Source organism: Haematobia irritans, chromosome 4 (genome assembly GCF_050003625.1).
Source record: "Haematobia irritans isolate KBUSLIRL chromosome 4, ASM5000362v1, whole genome shotgun sequence".
Taxonomy (NCBI): domain Eukaryota; kingdom Metazoa; phylum Arthropoda; class Insecta; order Diptera; family Muscidae; genus Haematobia; species Haematobia irritans.
Window position 1 is genome coordinate 74,359,377 of NC_134400.1, and position 25,188 is coordinate 74,384,564.

The following is a 25,188-nucleotide window of genomic DNA, read 5'->3' on the forward strand; positions in this document are numbered from 1 at the left end:
TGATTTTGCAGGACCCTTCAACATTAAAAACTATAAAACAAGGGTCTGCTTGATAACCAAAGGTTATATCTGTATTTTTGTGTGTTTTTATCGTCACAGTCTTTTCTTGCGGCTTTTTCGCGATTCATTGCTCGAAGAGGTTGCCCCGCTTGTATTTACTCAGATAATGGGAAGAATTTCACAGGCGCAGCAGAACTGTTGAAGAAAGATCGTCTACAATTTATGAAAAATTTACAAACCCAAACATTGCAACAATATTCTCACAACAATCTTGTGTGGAAATTTATACCTCCTGGTGCACCTCATATGAGCGGTTTATGGGAGCGGGTGTGAAATCGCTGAAGACCCATTTACGAAAGTTTATTCCTAATATGAGCTTCACCTTTGAAGAATTATCTACAATATTGGCTCGTATAGAAGCTTGTTTGAATTCACGACCTTTGTATAGAGCCAATGATGATCCTAACGATTTTTCTCCTCTTACCCCTGGTCATTTTTTGATCGGGACTTCAATGCTGGCTCCAGCGGAGCCTGATATTTCAGATCAAGATGTCACACTTGCCAACAGGTGGCAACGACTCAAAATTGTGTCTCAATATTTTTGTATGAGGTGGAAGTCAGAATACCTTAAAGAATTGCACCGTCGCAACAAATGGAAGTACCAGCAGGAAAATTTAAAAGAAAATGATCTCGTAGTAATAAAAGATGACAGATTTCCTCCAACTGACTGGGCAATGGGTCGGATTGAGAAAATATATCCGGGAACAGACCAAAATATAAGGGTAGTAGATATACGAGCGGCAAGGGGGACATTCAGTAGACCCGTTACGAAGCTGGTCAAACAGTTTTCTGCATGACTAGCTTTTTGCGCCTTAATCAAAAGAACTTTGTACTCGCAGCGATTTTTTATTTCAGATATGGCTGCGTATTTGCCACGCCCGGACAGGTTTAATGATGAGCGACGCGGTCGGGAGAGAAACAACAGGGCGACAGGGAGGACTCCAAGGCATAGATCCAGCAATCGCCAACACGTTGATTGGCGCGGAAGACCAACTTCCTGGCAATATTCTTGCGGTCTCTGTCAAGAAGACCACGCCATAAGTTCCTGTGATCGGTTTTTAGAGAAGACACCATCACAGCGCTATGAAACCGTCGAGAGGCGTGGTTATTGTAGAAACTGCCTAGCAAGAAGTCATCTTGCTCCTGACTGTCCTTCTCCAAGTGGCTATAGAAGATGCAATTTGCGCCATCATTCACTTCTCCACGGAGCTCCCCCATTCGACGACCCGCTAAGACCCGCTAAGACCCGCTCACCTTTTTGGACCAATAGCAGATGCGCCACCATCAGACCCTACACCTTCTCGCGACAATGACGCTCCTTTGCGGAGGGATTTAGTTTTTGTACCCACAGCTACGGTACGAGTGGCGGAGGACGGGGTGGACACCTGGACCACTATTCGGGCAATCATAAATCAATCTGCCACCATGTCCAGAATGGCGTATTCTACCTTTCGACGCATAGGGCTACGGTCATTTATTCATCGAGGCCATCGCTTTACCACATTTCGCTTAATGCCTCGGCACTGCGTGTAAATGCCCTAATCACACATGATTTGCCAACCAGACCGTATTCAGACCCAATATTAGAAGACCCGACCCGAGATCTTGCTGCAGATACGCTAGCAGACCCACGTTCAAACACAACAATAGATTTAGAGCTGGGAGCCGACGTTTATCCAGCGCTACGAAGAGATGGTCACGTTTTCACCGGGCTAGGCGATGCACGCCTATCAAACAACTCTTGGCTACACGTTTGCTGGTCCAATAAGGAATATGCCAATGAATTAGGCCCTAGAATCTGAAAATTATAACACTTGTCACGGCGGGCCCAGAGTGTTTAGCATTGCGCTAAACTTTTGCTCAGCACTGTGGAGCTATACTTTTGAGCAGCACTGTAACTAGCGGTGCATTGACACATACATACGTCACTAGTCACAGTGCTCTCTCTCCACAGTGTTGTTGCCACCAGTAGCTGAATAATGAAAACAAAGTTGGCAAATAACTCCGGTCACATTGGATAATGTCAAAATCAATTATATAGTTTGCGCCCTTTGAAACCGCCACAACGTCGTGACAAGTGAAATATAAAAAAACCAAAAGAGAAAAAATATATAGCCAAAGTAAAAGTTAAAATAAAAAGAGCTACAAAAAAATATATATTTTGTGAATATTCAAATATCGAAATCAAAAGGTGTTTGTAAATCATTATTAAATAAACACAAAGGACAAACCCAAAAACATTATAATTAATATACAGTTACATTAAAGCTAAAAACAATTGATTATAATAAATAAATAAATTTGTTAATTAATACTGAATTTACTAGCTAAAAAATACAGTGAAATAAAAATTAATCCAGTGAACAATTGTCTAATAAAGTAAATAGTTAAAACTCTAATAAACTAAATAGTTAAAACTTGTTGTTATTGCCAAAATTGCAAAGGAACCTAACTACACTAAATTGAACTATAAACAAAATTAAATTATTTACATGCAAAATCGTGAATTATACATAAACCCTAGTTAAAATACTTACCTTGTTACATTGCCTATACTTACCTAAAATCAAATCTTGAACCTAAAATAATTACCTATTCACATTGTACATATTTACCTAACAACAATTCATTGAATTAAAATTACTTACCTTTTGTGAAAACCTTTGTATACACGCCATTATACTTACCACTGAAATAAAACCCAAAATTGTGAAATATTAAATTGAAACAATCTTTGTGTTTTCAATCAAAAAGGCCAATGTACATACACATGTATTATCTTGAAGGAATGGAGCAAATTCCGGGTACGATTTTAAAGCTGCAGAAGTCGCTATATAGGTTAAAACAAGCACCCAGAATGGGATGAAACAGTCAATAATGAGCTAAAAGATTTGGCGTTTGACCGTTCCCAACATGATTACTGCCTATACACTCCCCAGCAAAAAAAAAAAGCTTCCAAAAAAGTAGTTTGGATCCCCAATCTGTGATCCGGAAGTAGTGCAACTTACAACTTCAAATTTTTTTTGCTGGGTCGTTACAAAGATAATTCAGTATTTGTTTATTATATTATATATAGACGATATTTTAATAATTGGAAGCAGTATAATAGAAATGGAAGAAATAGATTGACATTTTCCAAAAACTTTGAAATATTTTAGTATGGAAAATTAACTAACTAAGCCAAGCTACATCTGAAGGATTTTTGGAATACTTCAAGATCTAAAGGTTGTTGGAGAAGATTATCCAATTACTATATTTGAGAACAACGCTGCACTATGGGCGGAAAACGTAAAACAGCGGCAAAAAGTCAAATTTTCAAAATGAAAAATTATTGGATGTTCCAATGGAAATTACTTTACAACATCAAATCGAAAGTTAATTTAAAACGTGGCATCCCTGTTTAGGAGAAAAAACCAATATTTACCACAATTTATGCAAGTTGCGTGTAATCATGGAGAGCAAAAATTGAGAAATTCCGTGCTTAATTTTTTCGTAATAAAAGTGTATAAAGTAAACTTTTTGAACTTGAATTTGTGGATTGTGGTTTATATGTGAAAATTTTAGTACACACGTATATTTTCGAGGGATAGAACTAGAGCTGTTAACGATTGTTAATGAAAATCTTTGCTTATTATTGTCCGTGAGGAAGTATACTTTTTACGTGCTGTAAGGTTTGTCTGCCCAAACTTGCCCATACTAGGTTAGGTTATGTGGCAGCCCGATGTATCAGGCTCACTTAGACTATTCAGTCCATTGTGATACCACAGTGGTGAACTTCTCTCTTATCACTGAGTGCTGCCCGATTCCATGTTAAGCTCAATGGCAAGGGACCTCCTTTTTATTGCCGAGTCCGAACGGCGTTCCACATTCCAGTGAAACCACTTAGAGAAGCTTTGAAACCCTCAGAAATGTCACCAGTATTACTGAGGTGGGATAATCCACCGCTGAAAAACTTTTTGGTGTTCGGTCGTAGCAGGAATCGAACCCACGACCTTGTGTATGCAAGGCGGGCATGCTAACCATTGCACTACGGTGACTCCCTTGCCCATACTAAAATAAATGTAATTTTTCTAGAAATAGTGACGGTAAAAATACCGAAGTATTCTCATTTTGGCTGAAAACAAAAACGCTATCTTTTCTTTCTGGAAAAGTTAAATACTTCATAAAACCGAGGAAGAATTAAGCAAATTAATTAAAACACAAATCATTATATTGAAAGGAAGTGTGAAAACCACAAGATAACTAAAACAAGGGTCCTATGGCCAATATTGGGAAAATTGGGCGATACATATATATGGAAGTTATATCTAAATCTGAACCGATTTCAATGATTCTTTGCATGCATAGTTAGTACTGTAGAAGATTAGACTCTACCAAATTTGAGTAAGATCGGTTAATAAATAAGGGTTTTATAGTCATCCGGCGATACATATATGGGACCTGTATCTAACTTTTTCCAAATTCAACAGTGTTTGTCCTTTTACCAAGAAAACACGTTGTACGAAATTTTATCAAAATCGGTTAATAATTGCGACCGGAATCCTGCGAACAACAAACACAGACGGACGGAATTAGTATTAGATACCGAAGAAAGTGATTTTGATAGTTTAATCTTAATTAATAAAATTAATTTAATAAAATGACAACTAGTTTATAGTATTTACATTCTGGGGATAAGGCGCTTTCTTAATAAGGAAAATAAGCAAGTATAAATTAAACTCCATATATGAGTATATTCTATAGTATTCCAAGTGGAATTACAATTTCGACCCCTCTATAGTAAAACATTTAGAATAAGGGAGATTGACTCACGTTTTGTTGGTAACATTTGACTTTGATAAGAAATATCGATATACCATGTTTGGAGATACTAGATTGATTGTAAATAATTTTTGCCGAAAATTTTCAATTTCCGCCCATAGTGCGCTGGGTGTATTGCAATGGCAAATAATATAGATTGCAAAAGATCAAAGCACATTGATATACGCCAGCATTTTTTTCAGGGATCATACAATCTTAACACAAAGTCTGTAGCAACCAAACAACAAATTGCTGATATATTTACAAAAACATTAGATGTTTATATCTTTGTTAGAATTCAAAATTTATTAAAATTGTCCAATTGAGAGGCGTATTGAAAATATTGGTTAACTTTGTTCTTTGTTAATTTAAATTATATAAGTAGGCTTTATATTAGAATTTTAATATACAAAATTTTTATTCTGTGAAAATAAATTGTTCCTTCATACCAAACTGTCTTCGAATTACATTAATTCTTTCCCAAGGATGCTAAGCTTCTGGCCTATTTGAAAAGTCTTGGTGTAGACCCACCATTTTCTTGGCAAATCTTACACGTTTTCACCAATTTCTTCATAAATTTTGGGAAACCATATATATGTATCTCCTGTTTCATTCTTTGGCCTTAAATTTTCAATTATTGTTCTTGAATTCGGTTTTGAATTACTAATAAATAAAGGATAATCGTTGTAAATTTTATATAACCCACGAGTTTTACATTAGTTATCTTTACTATTTACATTAATTTTTAATCGAAATTGTTAATACGAAAGTGTAATTGCGGAGTCGTAACATTTTTCGCAATTTCGCTCATATATTATCATTTATTAATATCATAATAATAACACTCAAAAAAAAAATCGCCTCTGCAATATTTTCTAATATTATGTTTCACCCTAAGCATATCTTTGTTTAAGGACTCAATACGAGGGCGGTTCGAAAACTTCGTAGTCTATCAATGAAAGAGAATAGTTTCAATGAAAGAGAATAGTTTTTCAAAAATATTTTTATTTTTCAATATAATCTCCTGAAACTTCAATAAACTTAGTCCAACGCTTTTCTAGCAATTCTATCCCTAGATTAAAATAGTTTTCTTTAAGGTCTTCAAAATAGTGGTTTACAACTGTAATTGTAATCTTGTGCGGTGGTGCGTTGTCTTGATGAAAAGTTATTTTTGTTTGTTGTCAGCCAGGACGTTTTTGTCGAATTTGATCGTATTTAATTGATCCAAAAGGTTGCAATAGTACTCTGAATTTATTGTTTTACCCTTTTGCAGGTAGTCAATCAATAAAATACCTTTGAAGTCTCAAAAAACCGTTGTCATAACCTTACCAGCCGATTGAATTGTTTTTGCCTTCTTTGGGGCACTTCCTCCAGCTTCAGTCCATTGTTTGGATTGTTCTTTTGTCTCTGGAGTATAGTGGTGGATCCATGTCTCATCAACAGTTATGAAACGACGCTTAAAATCCATTTTATTTCGCTTAAAACGATCCAAACAAGCTTGAGAAATGTTCATTCTTGTGCGTTTTTGATCGACTGTTAACAAATGCGGAACCCATCTTGCAGAAAGCTTTTTCATCTGTAGTTCTTCATGCAAAATTAAATGGACTCGATCATTTGAGATGCCCATGATATTAGCAATTTCACAAACTTTTATTCGTCGATCATTTAATACCATATCATGCACTTTGGCGACAATTTCTGTTGTTGTTGCTGTTTTTGGACGTCCACTACGTGGTTCAATGCTTCTACGACCACGTTTAAATTCAGCAACCCAATTTTTTACTGTTGAATATGAAGGCACTTTCACCTAACACATTCACCATATCATTATGAATTTCTTGTCCCTATAAACCTTTTTGATGTAAATATTGAATGACAGCACGCATTTCTAATTTTTCCATTGTAAAAAAATTGCGGATACGTCTTTTTTGAACACCTGTTTCTATATAAAGGAGTTGCCAGATCAAAACAAAATTTAACATGTGTTCATAACAGAGATGGAAGTTTCCAAAACACTTAATTTTTTTCTGTTTATACCGCGCTTTTTTGCTAGGCTAAGTTTCCGAACTGCCCTCGAAGTTAATTCCAGTTACATTACATTACATAACATTCCACTCCAAATATTTATTTATATACAAAATATGTAAGACGGTAAGCAATCGTGGACGTTTCTCTGAATACACAATTGAATGTGTAAATTGAATAATGTTTATACCTAAATATTTAAATTTTTTTGGAAATTTGTTCATATGCCAGACGCATACCAAAATGAATGCAAACACATTTATCCACAAAAAATATATATCTAAAGTGGAGCACCATTTGCTCTAATTTTTTTTCACTGTGTTATGTTGATGCCTTTCGTCATATATCTCCTTTGTTATATGTATCTTTTTTCTCTATTCGCTCTATCTGACGTTTCTAATATAATATTTAAGAATATGTGATGTCCCAAACATGTTACACTAGTTTATTAACATTACGAACATTGGAGTTCCAAACATATAATCTTTATATGATATACCAATACCGTTTAAAATTGTACGAAAATATTAACTAAGTTTCTTCTTGTAAGTCTTCTTTTTCTTAAAGCATTTGATGATGATGTCGGTCAGAACAGTATTTTGGAATATACAATAATGGATGATGTGGCAAACCAGTTCTTCCAAATCGACTCTCTAACGGGAACCTTTCACCTATTGCAGCAATTGGATTACGAAACCAGGAACAATTTTAAATTCGGCGTTATGGTAAGTTTAATTCACCAGTACATATAATGAATTGCTATTTTTGGTATTTTTGATGTTGGCCAAATTCAACTAATCGGCATTTAACGAAAAAGTCGAAAAATCTACATGGGAATAAAAGGGGAATATGATGCAAGTATATGTTGACGATAACATTTCCCAGCAAAACAAGCGTCGCCAAAACAGTAGTGAAAATGTATTTTTTTGGATACGGAAATGGTGCTAAATTTGCGCAACGCCGACGAATTTGACATGGGCTTGTCATAGAACGGATGTCCACCATTTCGACAGCCGTTGCACAGAATTTGCATCACTTAAGGAGTGATCCGAATTCAGTATTGTGGATGTGAATTATTGGATTGGCATCACTGAAATGGATTGCTAGAAAATTACTTTTAAAGTGAAGATTTAAGTATATTGTTTAGTGGGGGCGTAAATTCCCACTAAATTTATATGGGGTTTTGATGGGGGTATATTTTTTGGTCGGTACAGACTAGAGGTGTGCGCGTGAGGGATTTTTCACGCACGCTCACAAATTCAAAATGTTATTCACGCACGATCACGCACGCCTTTTTTAGAATTGCTCACGCTCACGTACGCTCACGAATGAATTCGTAACATTCACGCACGATCACGCACGCCCGTTTTTGAATTGCTCACACTCACGCACGCTCACGAATGAATTCGTAATATTCACGCACGATCACGCACGCCCGTTTTTGAATTGCTCACACTCACGCACGCTCACGAATGAATTCGTAACATTCACGCTCGAAGGTTTTTATTGATTCACGCTCACGTTCACGAACCAAAATCCTGCAAAGATAAACACTCACGATTGCAGAATAGTGACTACCGCACGCTCACGACGGGAAATATCAACTCACGAACAACAAAACTACTCACGCACGTTCACGAACAATGAAACGTACTTCCAAACACCCACGATTCATAAAAATCTATTCACTCACGCTCACGATGTAAAATGCAACTCACGCACTTTCACGACATACGAAACTTACTCACGCACACTCACGATTCATAAAAACTATTCACGCACGCTCACGATGTAAAATGCAACTCACGCACATTCACGATTCATAAAAACTATTCACGCACGCTCACGATGTAAAATCAACTCACGCTCGTTCACGACTATTATACTTACAAAACAAACGAAAAAATGTAATTCCAATCAACTTTTCAATTGGAAATATTTTACTGATATTTTTTCGTGTAAAGAAAAAATCCAACTATAATATAATCAGAAAGCACATAAGAAAGTATAAACTCTTGTAAAGTTACCATAAATTATTTCATCGAAGAAACCAATAATTATAAATAAATAAACAATACAATAAATAATTATTGCCTCAATTAAAAAATTAAGTTTCGACCACAACCAATTAAGTAATTCATTGAAAGTGCCGGAAGAAATCAATTATTGTTTAATCAAATAAGGCTTCTTGTTTCTTATTAATTCTGTGATTGATATCTAATCTGTGGCAATATCTAAAAATAAAATGCTGCTTATGTTTAAAAATGTAGTCAAAGATCATATAATACATGAAATTATAATACTACATGAATAGCGATAGATAAAGAATAGCGATAGATACGACTTTTTTTTTTTGCTGCAGAAAATGTCTTGAATGCATAGAAAACTATCTTTCGTCCGAATGGTTGTCCTCGATATATCTAGCAAGTAAACCACGCCCAAAATTACGTTAAATTGTGTGTGTTGTTGCATTCTCCCTAAATCATACCATTCAAAACAGATCATATTACTAGTGCGGTTTAAATGGGAGATATATATAACTAAGGACCTATATGAAAATTTGCTCTTCCGGAAGCCAAATATGGGGGCCCATTTGTAATACCATCCACCTACATAAATAACAACTACTTATACCAAGTTTTATATCGATAGCTTGTTTCGTTCGGAAATTAGGTTTCAACATGCGGACCGGCATCGCTAGATCGAGTTTCACCACGACCCAGAATATTATTCTGTATGAGAGCAGTATTTCAATGTGTTACAACCGGAATGACGACGTCAGTTATACCCCAACACATTATTCAGAATTTTTCGATATAAAAATGAAAGCAGTATCGATACTGGACATTTTACTTAATATGCGTCATATATTTCAAATAGTTCATTGAGTACACTATGTTCATAGGATTTGAAATTTAACCCCATGAAACTACACAGTCTCACACAAGTTTACATACGATTAAAGAATTTGTATTTTATTGAAATAATAAAATATTATAAACTATGCATATACATGCTTTAATTTTTGTAAAATAATTTGAAAACATAGTATTTGTTAATTTTTAACAATATTTTTTTAGTGTGGTTTATAAAAAACAACAAGAAAGATGTTTGGTTAGTAGGTTAAAAACTCAGGGGTATGTAAACTTGTGTAAGACTGTGTACATGTTAAAAATTTTAGTAAAATATACTTGAGTAAATCTTACTTTTTAAAGCTAATTAAAAAATAAATTTTAGCTGCGAAACATAAATAATGAAAATGTTGTTTTTAATAAAATCTAGTATGAAGTCCAATACAGATATTTCATACATAATTTTTATCGTGAGCAGCGTGAATAGGTTCGTGATTTCTCGTGAGGCTGAATAATTTGTGAATGTGAAGTTTTTCGTGAACGTGAATTTCATCGTGAGTGTGAATTTTTCTTGAATGTGAGTTTCTTCGTGAACGTGAATTTTCTCGTGAGAGTGAATTTTTCGTGAACGTGAATTTTCTCGTGAGAGTAAATTTTTCGTGAACGTGAATTTTTTCGTGAACGTGAATGTCATCGTGAGTGTGAAGTTTTCGTGAACGTGAATTTCTTCGTGAGCGTGAATTTTGTCGTGAGCGTGAATTTTGTCGTGAATGTGAATTTTTTCGTGAACGTGAATTTTGTCGGGAGCGTGATTTTGAAAAAAATTTACTCACGCACATTCACGAACAGAATTTGATGTTCACGCACGATCACGCACGACACATTTTTGTTCAGTCCCATTCACGCACATTCACGTGATTTGGTCAAAATTTCATTCACGAATCACGTGACTCACGCGTGTCACGAAAACTTCGTGTCACGCGCACACCTCTAGTACAGACCCTTCTATGTTTCACTATAAGTTTTGAGGTCGACTTTGACCTCTAGAAATGTCATTATGTCCGTCCGATTTTACCACTTTGCCTTTTTGATATTTGATTTATAACACTTCTGTTTGTTTGATTTAGATTCTTTAATATGTTTTATTTTCTATGAAATAAGTTTACAATTCACGTTTTAATATTATCTGTTTTGATTTGTTACACTTTGATTTAATATGATGATGTTTGATCTCTGTCTTTTTTCTGCTTGTATATTGTAATGTTACCCGTGCCGAATTTAACGAAAGTCAACGACCAACTAACTTCTTGCTTTCCTTTATGTTGGTCAAGGGCAAAGCAAAGAAGAATTGATCTTTTGCAACAACAACAATTGCAACACTCACTCTCTACACTGGCTGTAGATGACGTTGAGTGTTGTTATTGTTGTTGTTGTTTATAACAGTTATTTTAATAAGGATGAAATTAAATACAAACGTCAACCATAAATTGAAATGAATAATTTGAAGAAATGTTGACGAATGTAAATGGATAAAAAATGGAATTTACACTAGGCAACAAAAATTTAAAATAATTAATGAAACGAAAAATTTACAATATGAAATAAAAAATGAAATGAGAAAATAAAATGATTTATTTTTGGTTTAATGTCGTCCGACATTAAACATGCCGGCCTCTCCGTGGTGAACTACAGGTGATGTCAGGGTGTTGTACCGCAGTGTCAAACATTTTGATGTTGGAATTCGATGAGTTGCATAATTAGTTGAATGTCGATATTTCTCCAATTAATTTATCGTTGAAATTGCAAATAGACGATGGCGAATGCTACGAAAAGTCGAAACTGATTGATGATAATCAAAAAATGATTGTGTTGGGTATTTCTTTTTTGCAAAGGTAATGTTGGCCATTTTTACATGTAGTTGTTCTTGGAAATTGAGATCTTGAGATGAATGTCTTTTGATATTCCAGGGAGGATCATACCACCTCATATGTAGATATCCTTTTGCACAAAATGCGGACTTGTATGTAGGTGATTCGTATGTGCGTCCAAATACCGCTAGGTCGATTTTTAAGAATTGTTCAAAATTTTCTGTTTCAAGCCAGATTATGAAGTCTTGAGTTTTCGAAGTGAAAATTTTAACTTTAGCGCTGGAGGCCGAATTTTCGTACATCATAAAAATTCTGGTGCATATAAATTTTTGAATGGAAGTCCATGGGCGACTTGTAGTAAATTATCTGAACCAGATGTGAGGTAAGTAATTCTTTGAAAGGTCATTTGTATCCGCTTGGGGGATTGCATTGGCTAGTTGGAGATTCGGGTTTGAATTGTTTAGGTCAATGTCAATAGATGTGTTGAACATTATTCCCAGTTTGGTGAATAACAATAAGTTCGAATACTTCGTAGATGAAATTGTAGACAAAATTCGATGCGATAGGGTAATGAAATGAATTACGTTGTGGTTGTTGTGTTGATTTGACCTCAAAGGGTGTTTTGAGGTCGCCTCCGCCCCCCAAAAATGGACGAAGTTGATATCTAACTGATACGCATTAGATATCTCTTTAGCTGGACGTGATGTCAGTCTCCCCACAATCAAGGTCATGGCTGTATTTTGTGTCAAAAGAGACGCTGACGACGTGCTAAGTACCAAAAAGTTCGATTGCTCCATCGGTTCTCCCACAATCAAGTCTTGAACTGTTTTTTGTGGCGAAGGAAGCGCAAATGGACACATCGGGGCTTTAAGGTCTGGAAATTGTTCTGCAATGTCAAGTCCAATGAATAGGTCGATTGGCTGACTGGAACCACAAGGTATGTTTTCGATTTTGTTGTAAAAGTCGAAGTACTCATTTAAAGATGAAAATATATATGATGAAGTATGAAAGGTCGATGATGCAATTGCAGCTTGCATTAGGCTCAATGGTGATGAATGAACTTCTGCTCGACTTGATGGAGGTCTAAGTTCATAGTTGAAATGAATAAAATTACAAGTCGGGTTTGTAATTTTATGTTGTAATAGATAGACGTTGGACGAATGAACTTCTGCTCGGCTTGGCGGAGGACTGAGTTCCTTGTTGGAACAAATAAAATTACAAATAGGTTTTGCAATAATGTCGTGAACTAGATTTGTGGTCGAAGAATGAACTTCTGCTCGGCTTGGAGGGCTGAGTTCATGTTTTGAATGAATAAAATTACAAGTCGGTGTTGCAATTTTGTTTGGCACTAGGTCTGTAACTGAGGAATGAACTTCTGCTCGGCTTGATGGAGGTCTGAGTTCATGTCCTGAATAATCTGTGATGAAGATTTGAGTAGGTCGTCGATCGGTCGGTTTAAATTCTAGTTTTTGGTGACTAGAATCCTGAACTAAACTAATTTGTGGATGATGTATGGACGAATGTCGGCTATCATCGCATAAAGTTGACGATGTGATGTCTCGTTGATCACGATGTCGATTAGACTTAACATTGTTGGGAGTGTAAGTCGTGATTTTCTGCTTCGAGAAGGTTTGTGTAGGCAAAGTCTTAGGTCGTGGTAGGACGGTATGATTTGTGGACTGTATATTTTGTTTGGTTTGTAGAGTGGACTGTATTTTATTTTCGGATGAGTCACGTTGAAGTGTGGACTGTAAAATTGTATTAGAAAATATGTCCTGTGTTTCTTTAGGTCGATAAAGAGGTCCAGGAACTAATTGACTTTTATTGTCAACCAAGAGTTCTAATGATTTTAGATGTGTACATTCTCCTATGGGTTGATTTTCAGTGCATGAGATCTGATTTGGACGTGGTTTTGAAGAAATATATCTATTGTGAGATGCGCAGGAAGTTTTGGAGTTGAAATTGTGTGAAGTCTGGGACGTTTTTGATTGTATTGTTGATTTTATATTTTTCGAAAATATTTTGTATTTGTTGAAAGTCTTCCAATATTTTACCCTGAGTTGCTTTGGATTTATTGGATTTGCATTTTGCTGAATGAGGTCTTGACAATTGTCTAATTCATCTTGTATTTGAAACCATAAGTCTTCTGAATGATTTAGAAGAACTTCTAAGGTCGCGATGTGATAATCGATTTGACTGCTGTCGTCGGTTTCTACAAGATCAATTAAATCATCGCACAAATTATGAAATTTTTGTACGACGTCCATTTTTATGTGCAAATGATTCAAAAAGTCAAGATAACTCGCATTGTAGATACACCAAAAATAATTATAAGGAGAGCGAAGTGTGAGATGTTGCAAGGAGAGAATGTTACTTGAGCACAACTCACAGAAATGTCTCTGGTTGATTATATGCATGTCAATGTACTTACTCCTTGTCCCCTTTTTCTACTTGCGTGAATTTTTGTTACTCCTACTGCATTGATGTTGCTGATGACGTCACTGATCGTTGTTGCGCGATGCCTTGATGTCCCAGTATTTCTTCCACAGTATGTAAATGCACAATTGTTTTATGTAATAATGTCCAAAATTTTGCACAGAATATATTTTTGCCGATATTGGCCTTGAATGTGTTATACCGTTATGAAGTACAGTTTTTCTTTTGAAAATCACTTTTTGAAATTGTTTTTGCGAAATGTCACAAGCACGATGATTTTGGATGATCTTATTTTTGAAAATGTCACTCAAATCATACAAAAAATGAAATCGGAAAATTTTTCTTTTTTTTTTCACGAACAAAAAATGTTTTTAATTATTTCCCAAATGTTAATAAATGTCACGATAACTCAAGCTGGTTTTTATATCGGTTTCTTTTTTTTTGAAATTTTGTAATACGCATTTTTTACTGATTAGCACAATGTGAGTTAAGTCAGTTTTCGTTTTAGTGAAACGAAAAATTTCCAAAATTTGGCACAAATCAATTGCTAACAAATAGTGGTTTTATTTGGAAAGTTTTCCAATTATGAAAGTATAATTGTATTTAAGTTTATTGTTTTTTTTTTTTTTTAATGTCACTTAAGTTGTTTTGAAACTGGTAAACAAATGAAATTAACCCTGGACAGTCATCCTTATTTTTTGTACACTAACGTCATCCTTCGTCATTTTGACTACGGCTTATTTCAAAATGCGATAATTTGCACTGTGAGCAAAAATGTGAACCAAAATTGAATTTATTTTCTTATTCATTTTGTTTTTAATTAGTATACAACAAAAATTCATAAAATATTTGCATTTGTATAACTTAAATTTATCATTTCCCAATCGACTAAAATGCATTTTAGATCGAAAATGAAATTACGCGTCGTCATTTTGACGAAGGATGACTGTCCAGGGTTAAAAAAACTTTCACAAAAAGTAGGGCCACCGTGGTGCAATGGTTAGCATGCCCGCCTTGCATACACAAGGTCGTGGGCTCGATTCCTGCTACGACCGAACACCAAAAAGTTTTTCAGCGGTGGATTATCCCACCTCAGTAATGCTGGTGACATTTCTGAGGGTTTCAAAGCTTCTCTAAGTGGTTTCACTGCAATGTGGAACGCCGTTCGGACTCGGCTATAAAAAGGAGGTCCCTTGTCATTGAGCTTAACATGGAATCGGGCAGCACTCAGTGATTGTAATGTTTGCCGTGTGGGAGGCAAACGGTCACCAAGAACAAAAAAGGATGCTTGCCGTGAGGTAGGCAAGTGTTCACACAAAAATACAAAAAAGGATTTATGCAGAGATTCCTAAATTCCTACCTGCCCGAATTTTGGCCGGCGCTTAAGAGCGCCACTAGACCAGCTAATTTTTGTTGCAGGCACTCTCACTTGGCACTTCAACGAAGAGAAAAATAAAAGCCAGTTGTTTAGGCTCTGTGCAATATCTTTCTGATTTTATTTTCGAAAATGTAATGAATTTATACAAAATTTGGAACTTAGAATTATTGACTATTGAGTGAAAAATGTACTAATACTATTTCAATAAATGGAGTATAGAACTATGGAGCTCACTTATACATGCATATATTTCTATGAAGAATTGATCTACATTTTACCAATACTTTTACTTTCTTTGAGATGCAGGCCTTTCTTAATTCCTATTGGTGGTCATTTGACTCAATTCTGAGTTCATGCAGTTGGTCTACTTACAAAACAATGTATGCAATCCCAACTGGAAACTCTAAACCAATGAAAAGTGTCACATGCCACCAACATCTAATTGGAACTCCACTGAGTGCATTCAACTCAGTCACTACCAAGTGTGTGACTGACCTGCGTCAACAAAAACAAAATATGAATGCACCGAGAATGCAAGTGGATCAAAAATAGAGTACTGTATGTTAATGGGAATGCATGTGTAAGTGAAGAATAAGGGGGAAGAAGTGGAGAGTGTGTTTGGTCACACTACAGATAAGAGAGAAGTTCACCACTGTGGTATCACAATGGACTGAATAGTCTAAGTGAGCCTGATACATCGGGCTGCCACATAACCTAACCTAACCTTCACAAAAAGTACCTTGATTTTGTTTTTATAATTTGTCCACAAACGATTGTTTTTTTATAATTTAATCACTTTTTTGTCCATAGGTCAAAGTTCACTTTTGAGTAATATGTCACTGAACGTTTTTAATAAAACTGATTTATTATTAAAACCACACTATTCGGTTCGAAGCTGACCAAATGTTTAGTGGGGGCGTAAATTCCCACTAAATTTATATGGGGTTTTGATGGGGGTATATTTTTTGGTCGGTACAGACCCTTCTATGTTTCAATATAAGTTTTGAAATGTCATTATGTCCGTCCGATTTAACCACTTTGCCTTTTTGATATTTGATTTATAACACTTCTGTTTGTTTGATTTAGATTCTTTAATATGTTTTATTTTCTATGAAATAAGTTTACAATTCACGTTTTAATATTATCTGTTTTGATTTGTTACACTTTGATTTAATATGATGATGTTTGATCTCTATCTTTTTTCTGCTTGTATATTGTAATGATACCCGTGCCGAATTTAACGAAAGTCAACGACCAACTAACTTCTTGCTTTCCTTTATGTTGGTCAAGGGCAAAGCAAAGAAGAATTGATCTTTTGCAACAACAACAATTGCAACACTCACTCTCTACACTGGCTGTAGATGACGTTGAGTGTTGTTATTGTTGTTGTTGTTTATAACAGTTATTTTAATAAGGATGAAATTAAAAACAAACGTCAACCATAAATTTATCTGAATAATTTGAAGAAATGTTGACGAATGTAAATGGATAAAAAATGGAATTTACACTAGGCAACAAAAATTTAAAATAATTAATGAAACGAAAAATTTACAATATGAAATAAAAAATGAAATGAGAAAATAAAATGATTTATTTTTGGTTTAATGTCGTCCGACATTAAACATATATAAAGTAACGATACAATACGAAATATTTAAAATCAATTGTGGCTGTCATAAGTATAGCATGGAATATTTTCTGATGATCTGAATTTTACACAAAAATCAATAAAATCATCGTCTGCAAGTTAATAACAACAACAAAGGCTGCATGTTCTGGTAGAAGAAGAAAACAAAACGAAAATAAAACATACTTTCGCGCCTATGCTTATATGTGATAGGCTCTTGGGCTCATAGTCACAACTGATTTGTATATTGCTGGAAACCTGCTTTTGTATGTGATAGGTTTGGTTAGGTTAAAGTGGCAGCCCGATTAAGATTCGGGCTCACTTAGACTATTCAGTCCATTGTGATACCACATTAACTAAAAGTACCTATTACATATGGGCACTTTTAGTTTTAACCGTTGAACCTTCTCGATTATTATGACAGCTCATACAATAGTCATTATACTTCGCACCAATAGTTTTCGCAAAATCGCCTATCAGACAGCGACCCGTTATAGCAGATATCAGGAGTGATATCTGGCGTCTCGAGAACACTAGCATATCTAGTGTGCGGTTTAAGTTTAAATGGGGCCATATTTGCTTGGTGTCGTTACAACCCTTACAATTCTCCCATCGAACATTTCCCATCATTACAGCCTTCTCACGCAGTAAGAGCTTGCAGGTAGCCAGAGGCATACAAACAGATTCTAGTTCCCCTGGAATATGTAAGGTAGTTCCTAGCCTTGCTAGCTCATCTGCTTCGCAGTTCCCCGGTATGTTCCTATGGCCAGGCACCCATATTAGGTGAATATTGTGCTGCTCAGCCATCTCATTGAGAGATTTGCGGCAGTCGATGACCATTTTCGAGTTGAGGAACACAGAGTCCAAGGATTTTATTGCAGGTTGACTGTCTGAGTATATATTAATGCCAATATTGCTTGGAACATTACTTCTCAACCAATTCGCCACCTCTCTTATTGCTAATATTTCAGCCTGAAAAACACTACAGTGATGAGGTAATCTTTTCGTTATTCGAAGTTCCAGATCTTTAGAATATACTCCGAAACCCACTTGGCCATCCAATTTGGAGCCATCAGTGTAGAAATCTATACTCCGAAAACCACTTGTCCATCCAATACGGAGCCATCAGTGTAGAAATCTGTATATCTTTTATTCCCCGGGGTCCGTGTGCACCACGCCTCACTGTTGGGAATTAGAGTCTCAAACTTTTTGTCGAAAAGTGGACTCGCCAAAGTGTAATCCACTACGTTAGGCACATCTGGCATTATTTTGAGGACCGAACTGTGATCGTAACTTTTTTCCGACCACAGCGATAGTTCGCGCAACCGCACAGCCGTTGTTGTAGCTGACTGTTTGCCCAAAATGTCTAAAGGCAATAGATGCAGTATGACATTAAGGGAGTGTGTTCCTGTCTTGCTGAAGCACCTGAGATACACAAGCACGCCATACGCTGAACTTTGTCTAAACTTGTCAGCTGGTGAAGTGCCGGCCACCAGACTACAACACCATATAGCATTATAGGTCTAACCACTGCCGTGTATAGCCAATGTACAATTTTTGGTTTTAGTCCCCACTTTTTCCCTATTGCCTTTTTGCACAAGTACAAAGCTACCTTTGCTTTTCTCGCCCTTTCTTCAATTTTAAGCTTAAAGTTCAGCTTCCTGTCCAAAATAACGCCAAGGTATTTTGCACACTCCCTAAAGGGAATTTCGACACCTCCTAAGGAAATGGGTCTAACCGTGGGAGTTTTGCGGTCTTTGCAGTACATGACTAGTTCTCTCTTTGCAGGATTTACCCCAAACCATTATCTTTCGCCCATTTCTCAGTCATCCGGAGGGCTCTCTGTATTATATCTCTAAGTCACCACTTGTATCCTTTCTTTTTCTAGGGAAACCAGAAGGTCGTTTATAGCAACATTCCAAAGAAGAGGTGATAGAACTCCTCCTTGAGGAGTGCCTCTCTTCACATACCTTTGTATGTTTGCTTGTCCTAGTGTGGCTGAAATGCGTCTCTTCCTTAGAAGTTCGTCTAACAGCCTAAGTATACCTGAATCAACATTCAGAGTTGTCAGTCCATTTAATATCGAGCTCGGATGGACGTTATTGAACGCCCCTTCGATGTCTAGAAATGCCACGATTGTGTATTCTTTGACAGATAGTGAGCTTTCAATAAAGCTGACTAGTTCATGTAATGCGGTCTCAGTAGACCTGCCCTTCGAGTATGCATGTTGGTGTTTCGAGAGCAAACTTGAATCGACGCTAGTTCTAAGATAAATATCTATCATCCTCTCCAGAGTCTTAAGTAGGAATGATGATAAGCTGATTGGTCGGAAATCCTTCGCATTCGAGTGAGAGGCTTTTCCCGCTTTAGGTATGAAAACGACTTTTGATTCCCTCCACTTTCGTGGAATATATGCTAAGTTGATACATCCTATATATATCGCCGACAACCAGGGGATAATTCTGTCAACCACCGCTTGTAACTACGCCGGAGTAATTCCATCAGGTCCGGGGGATTTGAATGGTCCAAAGCTATTTAGCGCCCATCTTATTCTAGTTTCCGATACAATTTCCTCGACGAGAAACGACCGCTAAGCAACTGCGGCACCGCCAGTACATGGTTCAACCGTCTGATTTCCAGGAAAATGTGTGTCCAATAGTACCTCCAGCGTCTCCTCACTGGACGTTGTCCAATTGCCCTCCGACGTTTTAATAAAACCTGGAGCGGAGTTGGTGGATGCTAGAACCTTCCGTAGTCTGGAAGACTCGGACGTATTCTCAATACTGCTGCAGTAATCATTCCAAGAGTTATGCTGAGCCTTTCTCAGTTCTCGCTTGTATCCTCTCAGATTCTTCTTGTAAGCGTCCCAATTCACAGGGCCTCTGGTGGAATTTGCCTTGTTAAAGAGCTTCCTGCAGGATTTCCTCATATTACTTAATTCCGTAGACCACCATGGTGGTCGATTTTTCCCCCTTGGCTTCCCTCTAGGTCATGCAGCTTTCAGTGAGATGTTGAAGGCCGTAGTAATCAGCTTCACTGCGTGTTCGATAACTTGCACAGTGCTCATATTTGTCTCTGGTATTTCCGGTATCATCATATTGAACGATTCCCTATACCTATTCCAGTCAGCTTTCCTAACATTTGGCGGAAATATGGTCTTGGTGGTATGAACATCAAATTTGAAACTGATGTAGCGATGATCTGAGAAGCTGTGTTCACTTAAAACCTGCCACTCAGATATCATTTCATTCAGTTCTTACGAGGCCAAGGTGATGTCCAAAACCTCTTGCCTGTTTTTAGTGACAAAGGTTGGGGCATCTCCCTTGTTGCAAACTACCAGATTAGTACGCAAAATAAACTCTATTAGCGACTCTCCCCTTGCATTAGTATCACTACTTCCCCATATAATATGATGCGCATTCGCATCGCATCCCATAATGAGTTTCGTCTTTGTTTTCAGTGACTCCTCAACTAAGGTCTTAACGGGGCATGGAGGCATCTCCCTGTCATGTCCCATATAGACCGAAGATACCCAATATTTGCATTTGGCTATTTCTAAATTGGCAACGACAGTGTCTGCATTGCACATTGAAGGAAGCAGAAACAAGTTAAGCTCGTTTTTAGCAATTATACAGGCTCGAATTACATCATTACCAGTATACTGCAATAGTTTGAACCCCGGAGTACTCAATTCACATATTTTGTGTCTATAAACATATGGTTCTTGAATAAGAACTATGTCTATGTCCCCTTTCATCAGGAAAACGTTTAAGGCAGCACATGCAGCCTTACAATGATGAAGATTTATCTGGAGGATCCGTAGGACCATCGAGATTTTCAACAACCGTCACATCAGCCGCTTCAATCGAGTCATCAAGAATGTCCTCTTCAGAGATATCGGTGACTCTCGCAATAACCATAGGTTCAACTTTGGTGAGTTCTGAGGCAGTAGAAGCCTCCTCACGCATACGGTATCTATCCATGTCTTCAACTTTGGTATCCGCCTCGACTTCGCAAGAGGATCCGCTTACTTCTGATTCAGACAGAGGCTTGTCCATTTCTGAATCCTTTAGCTGATCGTTTGCATACACCTTCATTTGGATATAATGAAAGCAATAACATACACGGCCCTGGGACTTTGCTAGATGTGGCACTGAGTGCTCAATATAAACACTGCATGCCGTCTTGGCCCATCCACTTCATCCAAACGGCCAACCTTCCAATCAGCTGTTGGAAGATCGGGATTGCATTGTTTCAGTCTATTTAAAATAGATTCAGGGTCATGAGGGTTTGCAGGTATCCACGCATGTGCTCTTGGTCTAGCCGGTATGTCTTTCTTCTCGACTAACTCTAGAGCAGCTCCTTCCCAAACTTCACCAATTAGTATCAGAGCAGCTTTAAAACATTCTATAGACCTCTGGTCCTCAAATGCGACTAGCTTAAATCGTCCTTGATACCAACCAGCCTCTTGGTGTCTTAATTTCCCCCCATTTTTGCTTTGGAACCATACCGTCCAATGCTCCTTTATTTATGATAGCCATCATAAGGCTGTATTTAGCAACTGAGGCAAACGATCGTTGATCCCTTTTGGAGGATGGCAGCTCATCCGGTGATCGTTCCCTTTTTCCAGCCTCAAGAATTCCTTGAGCCCATTTTAAGGAATCGCTTTGTTTAGCCGACAACGTGCTTGGATCGACTGATCCTAATTTCTTTAGGATAAACAAAGCATTTCTGCGTTCCTTGAATCTCTTTCGTGAGGGATTACCTCCTTTTGATGTCGTTACCTTGGAAAAGGTCCGACTTGTCGCCACCTGTCGACCCGTCTACAGGTCGACTAATTGGGCCTAACTCCTGGTGATTGCCCAAATTTATAACTCCAGTCGATACCCGTCCACTGGGCCCTGAAGTTAGCAACCCAGTGGATGTCTTTGAATTTCTCTGCATGGTGGCCTAATATCCCACCACACTTGAAATTCGTAGTAGGTACTTATTACGATGATTTTATCCGCTATTAAAAAAACACGTCCGTTCCGTTCGACGGTTGAATAGTTTGTATGTGATTGCTGTGCTGTTGTGACAGTTCTTTCTCTCACTACTAAGATATTGTCCATATTGTGCCCAAATTAATGCTGCTGGTGCTGTTTTTTGTTGGTGTTTCATATTCATATCGTTGGAGCAATTGTATTGTTTTGCATGCACATCTGTCCCTTCGTTCTTTGCGTTAGATTGAAACGTCTTGTTATCTGTGTGTTGTATCTTATCCGAATTCATACATAATGCCAACACAAAGCAAATCATATTCTTGTCCTATTCTTAAATATAAAATGCGCAAATGTTTCTAAAGAACAACATGCATTCCTCTACAACAGTAGAAAGAGTGGGATGTTTCAATTTATTTGGGTTATTTGCAGAAGCAACTCTCAAAGCAATGTAGAATATATATTTTGTGAATTGACATATAACGGAAATTCTGTGTTAGTCGGTGTAGTGTATTTACCTCGCGGGGATATTTTTATGATGGAAGACCGTCTTGTAGATTTAGTTGTTTCGTATAACAATGTTATAGTTATATCAACATGTTTGATGTTCACAAAACAGTTAATATGCGAAACGTTGTAGATAGAATGAATTTAAGTGTTGTACATAACTCATTACCAACTCATTATGATACTGCACATCATTCTACGTCCTTACTTGATCTGTATCTTCTGTCGTGCCCTGAGTTGTTATGTTGTTCTGGTCCATGTATTTGTGATCACTCATTTATATTTATTACGATTATCAAAGTAAGCGTTTTTTGAATACATTGCTATGTATTTTGTGATTATAATGTATATACGAGTAATGTTTTTACAAGATTTTGTTGCTAATTGTCGACTTCATGACATATACACTACAACTCTATTAGAAGTTTTGAATATGAACCTCTATATCATTCATGAAAGCATTTCCTTGAAACGATGTTTTCGAAAATCTTCTGCTGATGACTGGTTCAAGTCACTGTATATTCGTGAAAGAAATGAGACATTGGATGTTAATTTGTAAATGTAGGAATACGGCAAAGAAATTAATCTGGCATATTAGCGGAAAGTTCATAAGGATATGTTTAGGGATAAGTCTTCGAAGGAAATTTGGAAGATACTGAGAAAGCATGGCGTTAGTAATTATCGTGTTGATGTTATACATGATGTCAAATTTGATGATTTGAACTATTGTTGTCAGTCAAATGAAAGGCATGTAAATTTAGGTGTACCTGTTGTGCCTGACAATGTTGTAGATGGTTTTTATTTTCGTACTGTAGATTGTTGGGCTATTAGATGCATTTGTAAAGATTAAAGATACTGTTGTTGGTTATGATGAGGTGAATTTGAAGTGTTTAAAAATAATGTTCCCCTATATTGGTCGTTATGTGTTGCATGTTGTTAATACATTATTAACTACGTCTGTTTTTCTGTCAGATTGGAAAGTGGCCAAAATTGTGCCAATTCCGAGGATTTTAGACCAATATCTATAGTACCAATTATGTCGAAAATAGTTTAATGAAGTATCAGATTTGTAGGCACATAGATAGCTCCTAACTTCTGCACGACTCTCAGTGTGGGTTTCGGCCAAACAGAAGTACAACGTCACTTCTTATCGGCTTGACAGAAAACATTCGGCAACAGACTGCTAATGATGGTTGTTGTGTTCTTCTATCACCTGACCTTGATAGAATAGATCATGCAGCTTTAGTAGCAAAGCTTCACAACATATATGGATTTTCTAGCTCTGCGTGTAGATTGATGTATTCATATTTATCGGGTCGGAGGCAATATGTATGTGTTAATAACGGTAAGTCGTCTATTCTTCCTGTTATTAGTGTGTGTCCCTCAAGGTTCTGTTCTTGTACCGCTTCTGTTTATTATGTTTGTTAATGATTTGTTTGATCGAATTAGTGCCCGTAATTGTTTGCCGTTTGCGTACGCTGATGATATCCAACTTTTGTTTAAAGGTGATCGTGTATTCTTAGATGTCTTACATAGTACTATTGAACATTCTCGTTGGTTGGTTGAATGGAAATGTTCTCTCAGTCAATATGAAGGCTGTATTCTTTGGAAATATTCCATCAAATACATTATCAGTTTCCATCTATAGTAGATCTATAGAAGTTGTAAACTCGGTTAAATGCCTCGGTTTGGTTATAGATAATAAATTAGGTTTTGGGGTTCACATTAATTCCATTATCTCCAAAGTAAACTTCTTGTTAAGAAAATTATACAATTTGGACCTATATTTGTCATCTGAGATTAAAAAGCATCTGGTACTAGCACTTATAATGCCACTATTTCTGTGTGGCATAACTTGGTTTGTCTCTTTTTTATTTTAATATAGTATAGTGTTACGAGTATGAGTTTTTGGTAGGAACTTTTATTTTATTTATTTAGTTATTTTTTCACATTTTTAATTTATTTATTATAAGATTTAATCAAATTGTTATTTTGTTTAATATTTATTGTTTTTTGCTTTATGTAATACTTTGTTCGATGCATTGTTTTTCATATTTATTTATAACAAAAACATTAGCAGACTGCTTAAGTTAACGTTTTTCAGGTCCGCCAGTAATCTAAAGCTATATGCCCCTAAAATTTGCTTACGCCTTACACAAAATGAATGACACTCACACAAGAGGTGTTTAATTGATTCCTTTTCCTCCGAATCATGACAGCTCATACAATAGTATTAAACTTCGCGCCAATAGTTTTAGCAAAATCGCCTATCAGGCAGCGACCCGTTATAGCAGATATCAGGAGTGATATCCGACGTCTTGAGAACACTAGCATATCTAGTGTGCGGTTTAAGTTTAAATGGGGCCATATATGCATGATGTCGTTACAACCCTTGCAATTCTCCCATCGAACATTTGCTATCACAACAGCCTTCTCGCGCAGTATGAGTTTGCAGGTAGCCAGAGGCATCAACAGATTCTAGTTCCCATGGAATATGTAAGGTAGTTCTTAGCCCTGCTAACTCATCCGCTTCGTAGTTCCCCGGTATGTTCCTATGACCAGGCACCCATATCAGGTGAATATTGTGGTCAGCCATCTCGTTGAGATATTAGCGGCAGTCGATGGCCGGTTTCGAGTTAAGGAACACAGAGTCCAA

The 25,188-nt window shown here is 36.7% G+C and overlaps 1 protein-coding gene across 1 annotated transcript in view; it reads left to right on the forward strand.

The window, feature by feature from the left end:
* The window catches only part of kug (FAT atypical cadherin kugelei), a 603,151-nt gene that overhangs the window by 219,932 nt on the left and 358,031 nt on the right, over positions 1–25,188 (forward strand). Inside the window, exon 11 of the mRNA XM_075308589.1 lies at positions 7,436–7,610. Coding sequence (XP_075164704.1) covers positions 7,436–7,610 — 175 coding nt within the window. The remainder of the gene's footprint in view (positions 1–7,435; positions 7,611–25,188) is intronic.